This window comes from Sinohyriopsis cumingii, chromosome 9 (genome assembly GCF_028554795.1).
Source record: "Sinohyriopsis cumingii isolate HCF-2022 chromosome 9, ASM2855479v2, whole genome shotgun sequence".
NCBI lineage: Eukaryota > Metazoa > Mollusca > Bivalvia > Unionida > Unionidae > Sinohyriopsis > Sinohyriopsis cumingii.
Genome location: NC_142969.1, coordinates 104,545,141 through 104,563,430, shown reverse-complemented (window position 1 = coordinate 104,563,430; position 18,290 = coordinate 104,545,141). Strand labels below are relative to the sequence as shown.

Genomic DNA, 18,290 nt, shown 5'->3' with positions numbered 1-18,290 from the left:
TGTGCCATAAAAAACAGTTTCCAACGTACCGCTTTATCATTACTATTCTTCTGGTCGGACATCAGTGTAATCAGGCTAATCTTCTGAGCGACTGCGCAGAATAGGACGACGCCAAAGATGATTATGTAGGTTATGACCTTCAGAACCCTAATGCTGCGTTGTTCATGCACGTCTCTGCTTTGCTGCTCTCTTGAGATGACTTGGAAAATGTCCCAAAACCTGAAACATTACAAGACTTGAACATTGCTTTTAACGCAGTTTAATCATTTCATTTGGCATACAAATGGGAATGAGCAACATTCTCTCTAATAAATAAATGTCAAAAGAATGCAGTCATTCCAATGCAAAGTTCCCCCATCAGAGCCACTCAAACAATTGCCCCCCCATCAGAGCCACTCAAGTAATTGCCCCCCCATCAGAGCCACTCAAACAATTGCCCCCCCCCCATCAGAGCCACTCAAACAATACCCCACAAGGAGCAGCTGAAAAGCTTCCAACATATACACACTTTCCTAGTTATTCAGCTGGAGATATGTTCCATGATGCAAAACCTGACAAATGCAAAATAATTGTAAATTACATATATGGGTCTCTGTTGTCCCCATTGTGGAAACAATGTTTACTATTATCAGTAACATCAGAGAAAATGAGTGACGGTTCCTTCACACGTTTTATACATAAAATTGATATACATGCACATTTCAACTGTTCAAAACAATGGTATTTCACTTATGACCCAGGATAACTTTATATCAGAAAAATTTGAAATGTTAAGCAATTTGTATTTTCAGTTACATTTATTTAAATGTTTTGGGATTTTATTAACATATTGGAAACTTGATATATATATGACAAAAATATCATTTTTGTGATAATTCAATCTTGATTGCTAGATCATTCATGACTTGACACGAGTTCTCAGCATCAGAAAATCTGTATCAATACTCATCATGCCCATTTCTGCACAATCATGATTTTCTGATGCCGACAACTAGGCATGATTTGCAATCAATATTGCATTACTGTTTCTCTCTCTCTCTCTCTCTCTCTCTCTCTCTCTCTCTCTATATATATATATATATATATATATATATATATATATATATATATATATATACATGAAAGACTATGAATGAAATGAAATATCAAAATATATAACCTTCATGGCAACAATCAATGAGAAACTTTAGATATAATTATATATTCTCACTGTATACTTTAGATATAATTATATATTCCTACTGTATACTTTAAATATAATTATGTATTCTTACTGTATACTTTAGATATAATTATCTATTCCTACTGTATACTTGATATAATTATACATTCATGCTGTATACTTTAGATATAATTATATATTCCTACTGTATACTTTAGATATAATTATGTATTCCTACTGTATACTTTAGATATAATTATATATTCCCACTGTATACTTTAGATATAATTATGTATTCCTACTGTATACTTTAGATATAATTATATATTCCCACTGTATACTTTAGATATAATTATATATTCCCACTGTATACTTTAGATATAATTATATATTCCCACTGTATACTTTAGATATAATTATATATTCCTACTGTATACTTTAGATATAATTATCTATTCCCACTGTATACTTTAGATATAATTATATATTCCCACTGTATACTTTAGACATAATTATCTATTCCTACTGTATATGTGATATAATTATGCATTCCTACTGTATACTTTAGATATAATTATCTATTCCCACTGTATACTTTAGATATAATTATATATTCCCACTGTATACTTTAGATATAATTATCTATTCCTACTGTATATGTGATATAATTATACATTCATACTGTATACTTTAGATATAATTATCTATTCCTACTGTATACTTTAGATATAATTATCTATTCCTACTGTATACTTCAGATATAATTATCTATTCCTACTGTATACTTGATATAATTATACATTCATACTGTATACTTTAGATATAATTATATATTCCCACTGTATACTTTAGATATAATTATCTATTCCTACTGTATATGTGATATAATTATATATTCCTACTGTATACTTTAGATATAATTATCTATTCCTGCTTGATACTTTAGATATAATTATGTATTCCTACTGTATACTTTAGACATAATAAAGTATTCCTACTGTATACTTTAGATCTAATTATGTATTCCTACTGTATACTTTAGACATAATAAAGTATTCCTACTGTATACTTTAGATATAATTATGTATTCCTACTGTATACTTTAGATATAATTATGTATTCCTACTGTATACTTTAGATATAATTATATATTCCTACTGTATACTTTAGATATAATTATGTATTCCTACTGTATACTTTAGATATAATTATGCATTCCTACTGTATACTTTAGATATAATTATATATTCCTACTTGATACTTTAGATATAATTATGTATTCCTACTGTATACTTTAGATATAATTATATATTCCTGCTTGATACTTTAGATATAATTATGTATTCCTACTGTATACTTTAGACATAATAAAGTATTCCTACTGTATACTTTAGATATAATTATGTATTCCTACTGTATACTTTAGATATAATTATATATTCCTACTGTATACTTTAGATATAATTATATATTCCTACTGTATATTTAGATATAATTATATATTCCTACTGCATACTTTAGACATAATAAAGTATTCCTACTGTATACTTTAGATATAATTATGTATTCCTACTGTATACTTTAGATATAATTATGTATTCCTACTGTATACTTTAGATATAATTATGTATTCCCACTGTATACTTTAGATATAATTATATATTCCTGCTTGATACTTTAGATATAATTATGTATTCCTACTGTATACTTTAGACATAATAAAGTATTCCTACTGTATACTTTAGATATAATTATATATTCCCACTGTATACTTTAGATATAATTATATATTCCCACTGGATACTTTAGATATAATTATATATTCATACTGTTTATCCTCCTTTGTCCTCTGTTTCTTATTGGAGTTTTCTGTGGATTCATTTTCTCTGCTTTCATCAATTACTGTCGGGGGTGTAGGTGGCCGATTGGGTAAATTTGTTTCGTATGAAATGGTTCGTCCTAAGTCAGTTAATTTAGTATGGCCTGGACCAGTCCAGCTCGAGCCCAAACTATCCACTGTGGAAGTCGAGCTATCTGAAGTTCTCTGGAGAAGGATTATGCAAGAAAAAAGAACAGATTTCAAAGAAATGAACATGAAGCAATTAATTTAGTAATGGTAGCATTAGTAGAACAGTAAAATATATTGTTATTAATAGAATGGTGTCATACTAATTAGGATTAAGATATTTATGTAAAATAATCAATTTCATTGAAATTTTAGTCAATATTTCCAGGAGATGTATAAAATCTTTCAAGGTTCATTGGTAAAAATATATCTGAAAGTTAGCCAGCACAAGTCTAGAAAATAGAGTATAATCGATACGAAATTAAGTTAGGTTCAAAACGTTTGACACAATCACACATCTATGACAAATGGTTTACAATACAAATTAGAAAGGGAAATTAGTATGGTGAAAAAGGACTTTATTTCAGCAATATAAAATGTACATCACAAACTAGCTTACATTTCAAACTCCGGAAAATGCATGCCAGCCTCTTTCTCTGAGATAAAGTGTGCAGAGAATCGATTAATGCAGTCAACGTTTACATTTAAAGATAGACATTTGTAATTTAGGGAATGACCATCTGGAAAAGTGACCTCAGGATGGGTATAATCATCCAAAATTCTTTGCTAATTTTTATAAATAGGAATCATTTTCTTTGATAGCTATTGTAACAGGATGACTTATGCTTCCATAATATGAAGTTCAATAAAATGTTAACCAAATTCATCAAAAATCTGTTCAATAGTCAAACACAAACAGCTCCATTTTCCTTCAAACATAAGTGGTATTAGTCCTTTAGAATTGAAACGTAAATGCTACTGGAGAAATATACCCCTTGGAACTGAATATAAAGCATTTATTTGTGATTCCAACTTGTTCTGTACAATATGTGTACATGTATAATTGTACTTGGGGCTTAGGTCAACAATTGGACAGTACTCCCACGTGTCTCATTTTGGTATGTAATATCGTTTCACCTGTCTAGCTTATTGTTACATGTAAGTTCTATTATATGTAGGGTTATTTCAGCGGGATACCTTATTCAGAATTTTTCTCTAAAATGTTGTAAATCTTGGTTCCCATCCCAGCTGTTACAGGGAGATAATTCCAGTATTCAAATAGCAAATGTACAAAAAAATTCGAATCCCAAAATATTTTCATTTGGTGAAGAAAAATTATATACGTCGATGAAGCTGGAAGACACAATATATATATATATATATATATATATATATATATATATATATATATATATATATATATATATGCAGAGTGTGAGAGAGAGATTATATCCTTCAATAGAATCTCAGCAGAAGTCTCAGCTCAAGCTATGTTTTCATGGAAACAAAAACTAGACTGGTGGAAAACAAAATCGAGACTGGTACAAAACAAAAACTACACTGGTAGAAAACAAAATCTAGACTGGTGGAAAACAAAATCTAGACTGGTAGGAAACAAAATCTAGACTGGTGGAAAACAAAATCTAGACTGGTAGGAAACAAAAACTACACTGGTAGAAAACAAAAACTACACTGGTAGAAAACAAAAACTAGACTGGTAGAAAACAAGCTCCATATATGCATCATTGCAGATGTTCTAGCCTCTATGTTTGGTTAGTCTTGGCGTGCCAAATATTGAGATTTTTCGACAAGAGTGATGCATTTCATTCGAAATTTGCACAAATATAAGATTTATTACAGGTGCCATTAATTACCATAGGCTGAGTAGTTGTTTGGCCAGAGTCAGTCTTTCTTGAGTATATGATGTCTGGACGTTCCTGTAAATTAAACACATGATAAAGAAGATATGAATTCAATTGAAGAAAAGAAAACAAATAATGTCAGAAGATTTAAAATCAAATATACTTTGAGGAAAGCATGCTGTCATGCTATTTAGTAGTGTACTTATGTACATAATCATAACCTAGTATTCTCGTGGTAAATGTTGATGATTATTACGATATTCATGTGATTTGTTTGGTTTCAGTGATCCAAACCTAATTTGAAAACTTCTTAAGGAACAAAAGTGGATGCCTAACAAACTACCTGCACATAATTCACTTAAGTTCAAACTGACATAATCGTGCACATGCATTTACCGGCTTCAAAAACTGCATGCAAAGGAAACGAGTATAGGTAGTCGGGTTTAACGCCAGCTGTTTATAATCTAGCTAACACATTTGCTAGCATTTGTACTCATCATACGTCATATATATATATATATATATATATATATATATATATATATATATATATATATATATCCTCGATTTAGTTTCTGCTAAGAATAAATCATTATATTCCGCACCTAGAATTCATTTTAACTATGTGTCACCCGTGTTACTATAAAATCATATGTTTAAGGATTTTACATGTATTACTGTTATCTTTTGCATAAAGTTTACACATATTACTGTTATCTTTTGCATAAAGTTTACACATGTTACTGTTATCTTTTGCATGCAGTTTTAATGTGTTACTGTTATCTTTTGCATAAAGTTTACACATATTACTGTCATCTTTTGCATGCAGTTTTAATGTGTTACTGTCATCTTTTGCATGCAGTTTTAATGTATTACTGTTATCTTTTGCATAAAGTTTACACATATTACTGTCATCTTTTGCATGCAGTTTTAATGTGTTACTGTTATCTTTTTGCTTAAAGTTTACACATATTACTATAAACTTTTGCATGCTGTTTCAATGTGTTACTGTTATCTTTTGCATGCAGTTTACATGTGTTATTGTTATCTTTTGCATACAGTTTACATGTATTACTGTTATCTTTTGCATACAGTTAAAATGTGTTATTGTTATTTTTTGTTTACAGTAATAACATGTGTTACTGTTATCTTTTTTGTACAGGTTACACATGATGCTGTTATCTTTTGCAAATATTCTAATATTGATACTGTTATTTTTTGTATACAATTAACATGTAAATGTAACTGTTATTGGCTGCATACATGTTTTACTGTTACCTGCGATACAGTTCACGTTTTGCTGTTACCTGTGATACAGTTTACATGTTTTGCTGTTACCTGTGATACAGTTAACATGTTTTGATGTTACCTGTGATACAGTTCACATGTTTTGCTGTTACCTGTGATACAGTTCACATGTTTTGCTGTTACCTGTGATACAGTTTACATGTTTTGCTGTTACGTCTTTCATACAGTTTACACGTTTTGCTGTTATCTCTTTCATACGGTTCACATGTTACTGTTATCCTTTTCACACAGTTTACTTTTGTTACTGATATTGCTTACATACATTTTACAGAATTGTATGATCTTTACGTTTTCTATTTATCTTGTTCTTATTTTTTTATATTACTTTAGAAGTTTGTATCTACCTGTTATAATTCTTGTATGTCAATAGCAAGACAACATTACTCCAATTCTTTCACACTGAGGACAGATTGGCAATTCTAACAGTCTAGCCTATTTTGCAGTACAGGTTTTCCTAATCAGTTAATAAATGACAGGATATATAGAGTGGATATTGCATCAGAGCTCCTTTGAAAGTCAATTTATAAATGAATAGAAAAGGAATGTCACTACCTTTAAGAAGGTGCAACCCTTGACTAGTGTCACAATGGACCCTTGGGGGGGGGGGGGTCAGATGTACAATGTACATATAATGCATTTGCAATAACTTTTCATTTTTCGGGACAGAATTTCATACATGCCACTATAGCAGGGATATACTTTATATATCTGAGGGGTTTTGCATTATCATCACTGGACCACAGTCTGAATATAAAAGTTTAATGGGAAGGTTGTTAAAAAATGCAGTAAATTGTATATGGATTTGATTTGTTAACACATTATAGGTGTTCTGGCTTTTAACGTTTTACGATTGGCGAGGAAATTATTAACATTATACAACAAGTGTATTAAATTTCATTGTAAACAAGAATATTGGCATCATTTATCACATGAATACGAGCCCTAAACCTATTCTAAGCAAAATAAAATAATGCAGAAGAAAAACAAAAACTAAATCGTATATGGATGGTTCAAATATTACGACGGTTACTTAGAAGAAATTATTATGATATTCATAATAAAATAAGCAATTATATCATGTGTCTAACATGAATAAATGCAATACACGTCTACTAAGTAAAGTAACATAATGGCCATGTCATAAAAAATATTTTGCCCATTGTTACTGATAACCAGAGGCCCCGAGTGGTCTAAAGCGCTCTCCGTTACGGATCACTGCCATCTCACCTCTGTCCGCGCAGGTTCGAGTCTCATATTAAGCCAATGTGGGTATGTGAGAAAGCTTGCCAGTAGCTTCTCGTGGGTCGGTGGTTCTTTCTGAGGTTTTCCCGGGTTCTTCCTCCACCATTAATACTGGCCGCCATGCATGGCCTATCGTGTGCTGAAAAATAGCGTTAAACCCCACAACAACAACAACAATACCGATAACCATCTGACGGATAAAAGAAAGATTACAATTTTGATTTTAAATTTTATCATGACCTTGCAATGTGCATACACATTATATAGATCCCATCAGAAGACTTGCCTGTACATTCACATTTTCTGCAGTTTCACCATTTTGTTTTTGCTGCTTGCTTTCATCTCTTCTATTTTCTTCTGCCTCCTTCTCTCGTTGTTCTTTCTCTTTTCTTTTTCTTTTCTCATCATTTTGTCTCCTCTCCTCCTCCTCCCTGTTTCTTTGTTCCTCTTCATCCTTTCTTCTTTGTTCTTCTTCCTCCCTTCTTTTCTGTTCCTCCTCCAACCTTCTTTTTTGCTCCTCTTCATGCTTTATTCTTTCATGTTCTTTCTCCTTTCTTCTTTGTTCTTCTTCCACTCTCCTTTGTTCTTCTTCCTCCCTTTTCTTTCGTTCTTCTTCCTCCCTTTTCTTTCGTTCTTCTTCCTCCTTTCTCCTTTGTTCCTCTTTCGCCCTTCGATTTTGTTCCTCTTCATCCTTTCTTCTTTGTACCTCTTTCTCCCTTCTTATTCGCTCCTCTTCCTCTCGTTTTTTTCGATCCTCCTCTTGTCGTTTTCTTCGATCTTCAACCTCTTTTTTTCTTCGTTCCTCATCATAAACATGGAATTCACCTTCCATCCATGTTACCAATTTATCTTTCATGAAGACCTAAAATTATAACACTCAACAATATATATATATATATATATATATATATATATATATATATATATATATATATATATATATATATACACACATATGAGAGACAGAGAGAGCAACAGTCAAATATATATATTCATGGACACAGATATGGAGAGGGAAAGCACCCATCCACTGGAAATGAATGGGTGAAATATGCTGGGCTGAGTAAAAACGTTACTGGTTTCGTCCGTAGGCCAAGTGCATGCTGAATCTTTTATTGAGAATAACTCTGAAGGCATTTTCTACTTAGCTTAATATGTTATAACTAATTGTTGCTAATTTCTTTGTTGTTTTCCACGCTATAAGTTGGATTCTAAAATAGATAATGTTATTGTGGTCAGTCATTGATTTAATTATTACATTATTACATTATTATCTGTATTTACACTGACAGTTATCAGTAATTTAGGAGTCATTTTGATGCGGAGAAATATATCCTTTCAATGGGCTGACACACGTCATTATGAGGTACTAATTATCTCTCAGAATTAAACAGACAGAGAATACCACCATTATATTATCTTGCCAAAGGGAAAATGCTAGGATGTATACATATAGACATATAATTTCATTTCACAAGAAAACTTGCCAAAATACAAAATGGGTAATTTAAGGTGTCAAACAATTCCCATAGTCGTTTACACAATTCTTGTTGTTGTAATCTTTTTATAAAGAAGATTATGTCCAGTTAACAGCCAATCTAGCTGGGGTAATATTGATCTAGAAATGTTCTACCGTATATACTCGCGTATAAGCTCGTTCGCGTATAAGCCGACCCCCCCAAACTGAAGTGGTAGAACTGTTATAAAGTGCATGACCCGCGTATAAGCCGACCCATAATTTCTAGACTACCGGTACATCACCAGATGCACAAAGTGAGTTCTGAATACGTTTATTTAAATCACATTATTAAATAAAATGAAAGTAAGAAAGCTAATTTATATGTTGAAATAGAAACAATTCTAAAGTGTTAAGTCCTAATGGAAATTTAATTAATCCTCATTCTAAAATCATGAATGATAAAAGTTCTATCACTTTTAGAATCCTTCAAAATCTGGCTCTGTATCAGACTCGCCAAACAGTTCACGAAATTCGGCTTCTGTTACGGGAGTGCTTTCATCATATACGTCGTTATTGTCATCATGGTCATCCGATAGTGTGATTCAATTGATCAAAATATGATTGGTTTCAGTGTGGACATTATTCAAGCATTGTGACAGTTTATAACTTTGAGCAGAAACCATGTCCACAACCATATCTCATTAAACAATACATCTGATTAGTAAAGTCATTGGCATTGTGCAACAAAACAAAACTATCAGAGATCTCGGAAACGCTTAATTACGCATATTTGGATGCCAATTTTTGATCTGGGACCCAGAAAATCCCTGAGGCGGGAGTCCTCCGTATGCATGTTATAGGTGTGCGGCAAATTTCAAAGACTTGCCAGTCCTGCTTCAGCCACCTGCTTTGTGGGAAAATGTGATGATTAATTAGCTATGCTGATATTTACAATGACAGAATTCAGTGACTGAAAGACCCCTTGATGTACATACATGTTGCCATTATAAGAGTACATCAAAAGGAACATGATGCAATAGCTTTGCGGCAAGATCAAAGGCCTTGTTTGACTGGTGGCCGGATTCGAAAATGTACTGATATTTACAGTCATTGAATTCAGAGTCAGAAAGACCCAGAGATGTGGTCATTTATAAAAGTACATCAAATAAACAACTTTAGCGTTCGTTACTGTGTTCATTTCCGAATGTATCGGAATAAGTAGTGCACGAGAATCAAGACTCTGGTTTCTCTTCACATCGTATTAATCTTTCGCCTTTTACTAAAGATTATCGTGGAGAGAGAATCTGACGTGTTAAGTAGCAATACGTTCTGATGCAAGCTCATACATTCTTACAGTGATCAACTATAGCAAGGACGTGGTACCGTGATCAACTGGGCGGTTTGTATGCATCAAAGCAAGAAGTCGAGTTTGAAGTTCTGAGGTTTGGTGAGAGTATTTTCGCTTACTAACACCTTTTTCACTAGTGGTCTTATAGTAATTCGTTATCCCAACATTGTTCACCGCATGTATTAATCCCGGCTGGGATTAGCAAGCGGTCGTGAAGATGGTGATATATACTCAGTGCTGTTTAGACCTGTGGTTTAAACATAGAGGAATAATACCTCAATAAATTAGCAAAGACTAGTGATAGATTGTATCCAATTACATTTACAAGGCTTCCTCAAAATCGTTTTACACCTGTGACCGCCTTATTTTCCCAACAAAATTAGGTTTTTTCCTATAGTAGGTCCTTAATAGTAGCGTGGATTCTGTATTCCTGGAACATAGCTCACTCATATACCTAGCCAACATGGCGACGGAAACAGAAACAATGCCAGCGAGATCTGTGCCAAGGGGATCCAAATTAAAACAATACTTCAGTACCATAGTAGAGGACAATAAACTGATTTCCCGCCACCCCGAGGGGGTCCAGACCCTTGACTTTGGAATTGTGTCAAATATGCCCAGGCAAAGCGAAGTTTTGATGGCTTTGAATACCATAGGAATAGATCTGGGGAAGATAGATGCACTACAAAACGGAGGAATTAATAGATTTGTTTTGTACCCAAAGCAAAGGAAGCCCCTAATAGAAGGGGGTTCCATTCAAGTCAAAGGAATGACAGCAATGGTCTCTCCAACCCCACCCTTCGTCAGGGATATTGAACCCAAGGCAACAGAGCTTCACGTGATGGGCCGACCGATGGAAGTGGATAATATCGAACTGGTAGAGAAATTAGAAAAAAAGTTTGGAGCCAAAATAATCACCCACAAAATGGCGACGGTTTGGGGCTATGGACCTATAAAATCTGGGATACGACCGGTCTATGTTTCAAGAGACGATGCCAAGAAAATACTAATATTCTTCTATGTGCTAGGTTTCCGCCTAAAATGTTGGTACAAGGGATGTGAGAGGGATAGAGTGTGCCCAAAATGCCAGCAAACAGGGCATGGCCCCCGGGACTGCCCTGAGAACAGAGTCAGAATAGAGGCTGAAGTACATACATCAACTTACGCAAGTAAAGTGATGTCTGGCAACCTAATGGACCAGGATCCCCGCCCCCCCCCCAAACTACAACAACAACAACAACAACAACAAAAGGAACAAATACTGGACTTGATCAGACAAATACGAGGAGGGAAAGAAGCAGGGGAAGATTACTCAACCAATACCCTGCCAGAAATGGACATAACCAGCATCTGTGAAGGGCAGGAAACGCCAGAATGGGAGCAATTTCTTAGCCCAGATAAGACAGGAAAAGGAAAAACACCGGCTAAAAACCAAGACATCCAATCAACAAACAGATACGAAGGATTGGAAGTAGAACCACTGCCAGAAGAAGAAGAAGAACCTCAAACAAAACCAAGGACGTCAACACCTTTACCAAAAAGGAATCAACAAAAAAGGAAAGCGGAAGTTGTCTCCCCCCAGGACAAGGACGCAGCACCCATGACTGAGAAAATGGACCCTACGAAAACCATACCTAAAAAGATCAAAGAAAATGGAGATGCAGAAGACGCAGGAATGGAGACGGAGACTGAAATTGAGAATGGGAAAGAAGAAACTGAGTCGGAAGATAACGAAGAAGTAACGGGAATGATAACCGTAACTGAAACTGAGGCCGGAACGGGAACTGAGTATGAAACGGAAATATCATATGAACCAGATAGCACGCTACATGGAACCAATCCTTCAATAAACACTAATGAAACCACACCCAACTCTCCAGAGGGGGTTGGGGAAACTTGTGTCCCCATCTAACTTGATCCAAATTTTATAAATAACTAAAAATTAAATATAGTTCTTAATTGAATATACATTACGTTGTATAGCCATCATGCGACACCCTGGGAAGAGACAGGAATGGAAGGAATGAACTTACAGATCCTGTCTATTAATGTGAACGGAATTAATAAAAGCAAAATACTTAAATTTCCAAAAGATATTAATTACGACATAATGTTCATTCAATAAACTCATAATGGATTTAGTAACGAGAATAAGAAGCTATGTGAAAGTCATTTAGATGGTATATTATTAACTAACGATTATGCAGAATCTGACATTAGCGGAGGGGTAGCGACACTAATTAAAAATAAAAGGGACTTAAATTGGGAAAGAATAGAAGAAGGACAATATTTTAGAGGAAGGCTACTGCACATAGTGATTGGGAAAAATCATTTCATTAATCTATATATGCCTGCTAATAGGAATATTAAAAAAAAACTTTTTAGAAAAATTGGAAAAATATCTAGAAAAATATACCATGCAAAATGTAATCATGGGGGGGGGGGATTTTAACTGGATAGGAGATAATATTGATAGAGAAGGGGATTTAGCACCTAATGATATAACAATAAAACCGGAAATGGAAGCCTTTATAAATAAACATAAATTAGTAGACATTTATAGAAGACTAAATATTTTAAGGAAAGAGTATACATATGACTATAAAACTAACAAAGGGAGCAGATTGGACAAATTTCTTTGTACTAACTATGATGATAAAATATACAAAGAATCTGGAATAATTAACTTGAAAATTTCGGACCATAAATTGATATATATGACAATGGAAATTAGAAATAGAAAAAAATAGGGCAATGGGAGGTGGATGTTTAATAACTCGCTACTAAAAGATAAAAATTTTGTCAATGAAATCAAACAGGAAATAGAAAATTTCAAACAAATAGGGAATACGGACATCATAACAGAATGGGAAATGTTAAAAATGAAATTTAAAGAGATTGCAATAAAATTCTCTAATATTAAAAGTAGGAAAATGAAAATGGAAAAAGAGGAAATAATAATGCAGCTACAAAATTTAAACAATAAGGATTTGGAAACAAAGTTAAAAAATAGATTAGAGGAAATTAAAGGGGAAGAAATGAGAGGGAGGGAAATTAGAGCCGGGAAATTTACCAATTTATATAGAAAGGCAGAGGGGCTATACAAAAGAGAAGAAAGAAGGAAAGGGGGATATAAAGTTTTAGATCAACTAATGATAGGAGGGAATAGAATATCAACAGATAAAGGGGAAACCATGGCATATATTGAAAACTTCTATTCTAAATTATATCAATCACAAAATATCACAGGTAAAATAATTGATGAATATTTACAAAACATCCCCTGCTAGATGATAACATCAGAACATAAAGACTTATGTGATGGTTTCATCTCGCAGGAAGAAATAAGAGATAGTATTCAATCTTCCAATAAAGGGAAAGCACCAGGAGGAGATGGACTCTCCGCAGAGTTCTATACGAAATTCTTTGGGGAGTTGTCGCCCATACTTGAATGGTTATACAATAATATTTTACTTAAAAACAACAAAATGCCTGAAACCATGAGGGAGGGAATAATTATTTTAATCTATAAAGGTAAAGGAGAAAGAGAAGACCTTAAAAACTGGAGGCCCATCTCCCTCCTAAATATGGATTACAAGATTTTAAGCAAAATTTTAGCAAATAGAATTAAAAAAGATATGGAACGAATTAATGATATACATCAGACATGTGGACCTAAAAAGAGAGATATCCAAAATAACATATTAAATATCAGAACTATTATAGACTACTTACAAGGAAATGGTAAAAAAGCTGCCATGGTACTTTTTGATCAAGAAAAAGCATCTGACAGATTAGAACACAACTATATACAAAAAGTATTAGAAAAATTTGGCTTCGGAGAAAATTTCCGAAAACGGACTAAAATACTGTACAATAATATAACTTCCAGAGTACAGGTTAATGGAGCAACGACAGGTAAATTTGAAATCCAAAGATCAGTGAGGCAAGGATGCCCACTGTCTATGCTATTATACGTAATAGCAATCGAAATGCTAAGCATCAGCATAAAACTCAACAAAGACATAGTAGGTATAAAAGTTCCCAACTTAAATGATGAAGTGAAAATGCTGCAGCATACAGACGATTGTACGAACTTTATAGACGATCCAAAATCCTTTAATCACTTAATAAAGGAATTTGAAAAATTCGGTCAAGCATCTGGATCGAAAATTAACCAGGACAAAACAGAAATCTTAGACATAGGCAACTGGCGTGGTAAACACTCAAGTATACCAACGCAATTATTTAACAAGACAGTCAAAGCCTTAGGAGTACATTTTGGAGTAAATGAGGAAAAAGAAAACTGTAAAAAAATGGAAAATGAAATTAAAAAAAATATCGATATCTGGGCACTGACGCCACTATGCATAATGGAACGGGCCTAAGTGGCAAAAACATATATGTATGTTCACATTAATTACATTATTAAATCTATTGATATAAGTAACCTTAACCTAAATAACATAGATAAACAGATCATTAAATACATATGGGATTTTAAAATACATTATATTAAAAGAGAAACATTATATAGGGCTAAGGAAATGGGAGGGGTTGGGATACCTAGCCCTGTACTTTTAAAAATAACCAATATTATAAATAGATTTAAAAAATTAAGTGCAGATCCCAAACATCCATGGGAGGGTATTTATACATATTGGTTTGGTTTTATATTAAGGAACAGGGCTGATATCTACAAAAACAGTAGACTCACTAAATTATTAGAATGTCCAATTAAATTTAGAGGTATAAAAGAGCTACTTTTTAAGTGCAGGGATAAAAAAGATTTGTGGGATACGGATGAAAAATTAACATATAACTGGATCAGGAATGATATAACAGGGAAAATTCTATGCAGAATAGAGAAAGAACATCTATATGTTAATTGGAAAAGGGCATGGGGGCACTGGTCTAAGGTAGGCTCCCTTAAAATTCAAAGCCTCGCCTTCAAATACATGCATGATGCATGGTTGACAGGTGAGGCTGCAGCGAGACGGCATATGGTCCGAGTACCGCCTGAATGTCCGCTGTGTAAAAGAGGGCCTTTTAGCAAAGCACATACAATACTACAATGTGCCCAAACTAAAATTAACAGAGAAAATGTCATAGCGGAGATTAGGAAATATGAGGCATACAAACCACAAAATATTCTATTTTTAGATGGAAATTTCAATAAAAACACACTTTATAAAATAACAGAATACATAGTTAACACCATGAAAGCGTGTGGCCAAATTATAGTCATAGACAATCACTAGGAATCCTTCATGAGGAAAGTACGGATAAGGAGGTTATGGGGCTATGTCACATGGCGCTACGCGAAGTGAACAGGCCCATAAAAGAGTCTGGAAAAGGAACCCTCATGAAATGGACATAACTATAACAATAGTATATCTCTATCTATGTAACCCGCCTGGACTACTTTCAATACATATAGGCCCCTACTTCCTTCCCCTTATATTACTAACAATCACACAGCTCTTGTCTGTGCAAACCCCGAAAGGGTGTACTATTTATAAATATTTCGGAATTTTGGACTCAAATTAAAGATAGACCTGCCCGAGATGGGAGACATACACCAATTATAGAAAGTGTGAACCCCACCTCGGACACAGTCTCATCAAATCTTTATATGCGGGAGTGATCATACTTAACGCACTCATATAAACCCATATGGTTTAAAATTAACACATTAAATAACGCTCGCCGCCGAAATTCAAAATTGTATGAATACTCCCGATGTATATATAAACACGGGAGCAGATAAGACAACTGGGTTTACTATAAATTTGGCACAGTATGCTGTCCCAACATGAAAACAAAATAGCATCATAACATATAGCACACACACATAGCACACACGGGACATAGGCGACCCTAGCAAGGTCAACTAAATTACTAGGGAAGGAATTCCGAGAGAATAATTGAAATCGCTCTCGGATGAACAACCCTATAGACACACTAGGGACCTCTAAAAATACCCCATTCCAAATTTCTAAATAACATAAAACTGCTTTCAAATTAACTTAAAACAACAAGCAACATATCCTGGGGGATTACAACACACATAAAAACCATTTAAAGCTTTGGCTAGGATGGGGGCGGGGGGGCATCTGTCTGGTGCCCCCCCCCCCCAAAAAAAAAAAAAAGAAAAAAAAAAAAAAAATTACTAAAGATTACCGTGGAGAGGAACATTTAATGAGTCTATAGACCATTCTTTGAAGCCTCACTTTGGTGAGGTACCAATTCAATTAAAGTAAACCTCCAGTTCAAATTTAGCATTTTGTTCTCTTTTCTTCTAACCAGATCCAAATGGAAGATAGTAACCGATAAAAAAAAAAAAGAGAATCAAGACATGTTGAGACTTAGACAAAATGCCATTCATAATTTGGATAAGTATTTTGGGGTTAAACGGCAAACTTACGAAGATTGTAACGAGATTCAGAAGAGTGCTAAAGCTGCTAGCATTGATAGTTCGGATAGGACAGTAGTCATGGACTCCTAGTTTTAAAATCCTAGCGAGATCTCTGCATATTATCCCTGAGGCATTTACCACAGATTAAGCATATGGTAGCTATTGTACAACACTCAACCACTAACAAACCACTTTGCTTTACTAATAACTAAACAACAGTAGTATATAAACTGTGGCTGCCGATTACTTCTAAAACACCTGTCAAAGAAATTCCACAAATTATATTGTTTTACAATTATTCACGTTAACTCGTATATTACCCTGTTATTTACCCTTCCTAAGCATGCGTGCAACAAACCCCTATGGAGCCTCTCGATATTGTTCCTTTAAGACTATCGTACATGTATTTCTACTATCGATCAAAATGTTTGTCGTATATACCTTCAGTATCGTAATTCTTTTATTTTTTACGTAGATTCTTTTCATATTTACACTGAAATAAGCTAGCGTGCATTTGTATGATACTGTAGAGTTCAATGATTACTGATTAGCTGAGGGTTAAATACTTGACTGGAGATTACTAATATGGCGGTTCTTTTGGAAAATACACGCACCACCATGGCTAAAATAACACGTATGGCTGCATTTTCTAGTGAATGGACATCTGTCAAATAGATGTAAATACGTTAAAACATGTTTTTCATTTATTATCCTACCACTTAAGTTAGAAATAAAATAGTTGTTTCACTTCACGACAGCACAAACCTTATGAGCCATGTGGCATCATTAGGCATGTGATCTCATCTTCGGCGATCGACAGAAACAATAAATACTAAAAATCGAGGGAAAAAAGTGTTAAAAATTTCAGACTTGGACCTTGGCCTGCAGATAAGCCGACCACCCTTCTTCCAGGCCTTATTTTTTCCTAAATTTTTTGGCTTATACGCGAGTATATTTGGTAATACTTTTGGCTAATCAGCAACCTTCCTTTTAATAAAGACCATGTTTATCTCACTATAATGGCTGCTTGACCAAAATGACCAACATTTAGCATGAATATGCTGGTGGAGTTCTATTAAATGCATGTTACTAGTATTTATTTAGTAAAATGTAATAAGACACTTATATTAATATATGCTTATGTCCTAACTCTTGGTTGTCATTGTACTCATAAATCAACGCACTATTGAAAATGCTGGTGATCTCGGTCATACCTAACAATGTCTGACCTGACGAAAATCATAAAAAGTTGACATCTTTTAACTTCCCCAACATCCAACACATATAGATTTACGATAGCGATTGATAACTGTGATACCAATAATACTGTCACACCATGAATATCATTAAGAAATTAAGCATGTTTATCTATATGTCTGTCTGTCTGTCTGTCTGTCTATCTATCTATCTATCTATCTATCGAGAGAGGGAAGAGAGAGAGAGAGAGAGAGAAAGATGGAGGGAGATAGCGAATCATAATGGTTGATGTGAATCTAGTACTGGACAGTATGCATTATATGGATGGTACAGGACCTGCAAATCACCTTCTCCAAGTCAAGTGAAGTAAGATGGAAATATATACCTTGACAATAAATTTAAAAAAATGATGTGAGAATATGAAATCCTACACAGAATCGCTTGCTAT

The 18,290-nt window shown here is 33.8% G+C and overlaps 1 protein-coding gene and 1 non-coding gene across 2 annotated transcripts in view; one reads left to right on the top strand and one right to left on the bottom strand.

Annotated features, from left to right (window-relative positions):
• Nucleotides 1-18,290, bottom strand: part of LOC149792385 (uncharacterized) — a 102,949-nt gene that overhangs the window by 26,604 nt on the left and 58,055 nt on the right. Inside the window, exons 18-21 of the mRNA XM_089970969.1 lie at nucleotides 7,707-8,282; nucleotides 4,883-4,945; nucleotides 2,992-3,206; nucleotides 30-219 (exon numbers count right to left, since the gene is read on the bottom strand). Of these exons, the coding sequence (XP_089827095.1) occupies nucleotides 30-219; nucleotides 2,992-3,206; nucleotides 4,883-4,945; nucleotides 7,707-8,282 (1,044 nt within the window). The remainder of the gene's footprint in view (nucleotides 1-29; nucleotides 220-2,991; nucleotides 3,207-4,882; nucleotides 4,946-7,706; nucleotides 8,283-18,290) is intronic.
• LOC149792386 (U5 spliceosomal RNA) lies at nucleotides 10,115-10,234 on the top strand. Its single transcript, XR_016423606.1, has one exon. It is a non-coding gene; the product is annotated as a U5 spliceosomal RNA (small nuclear RNA).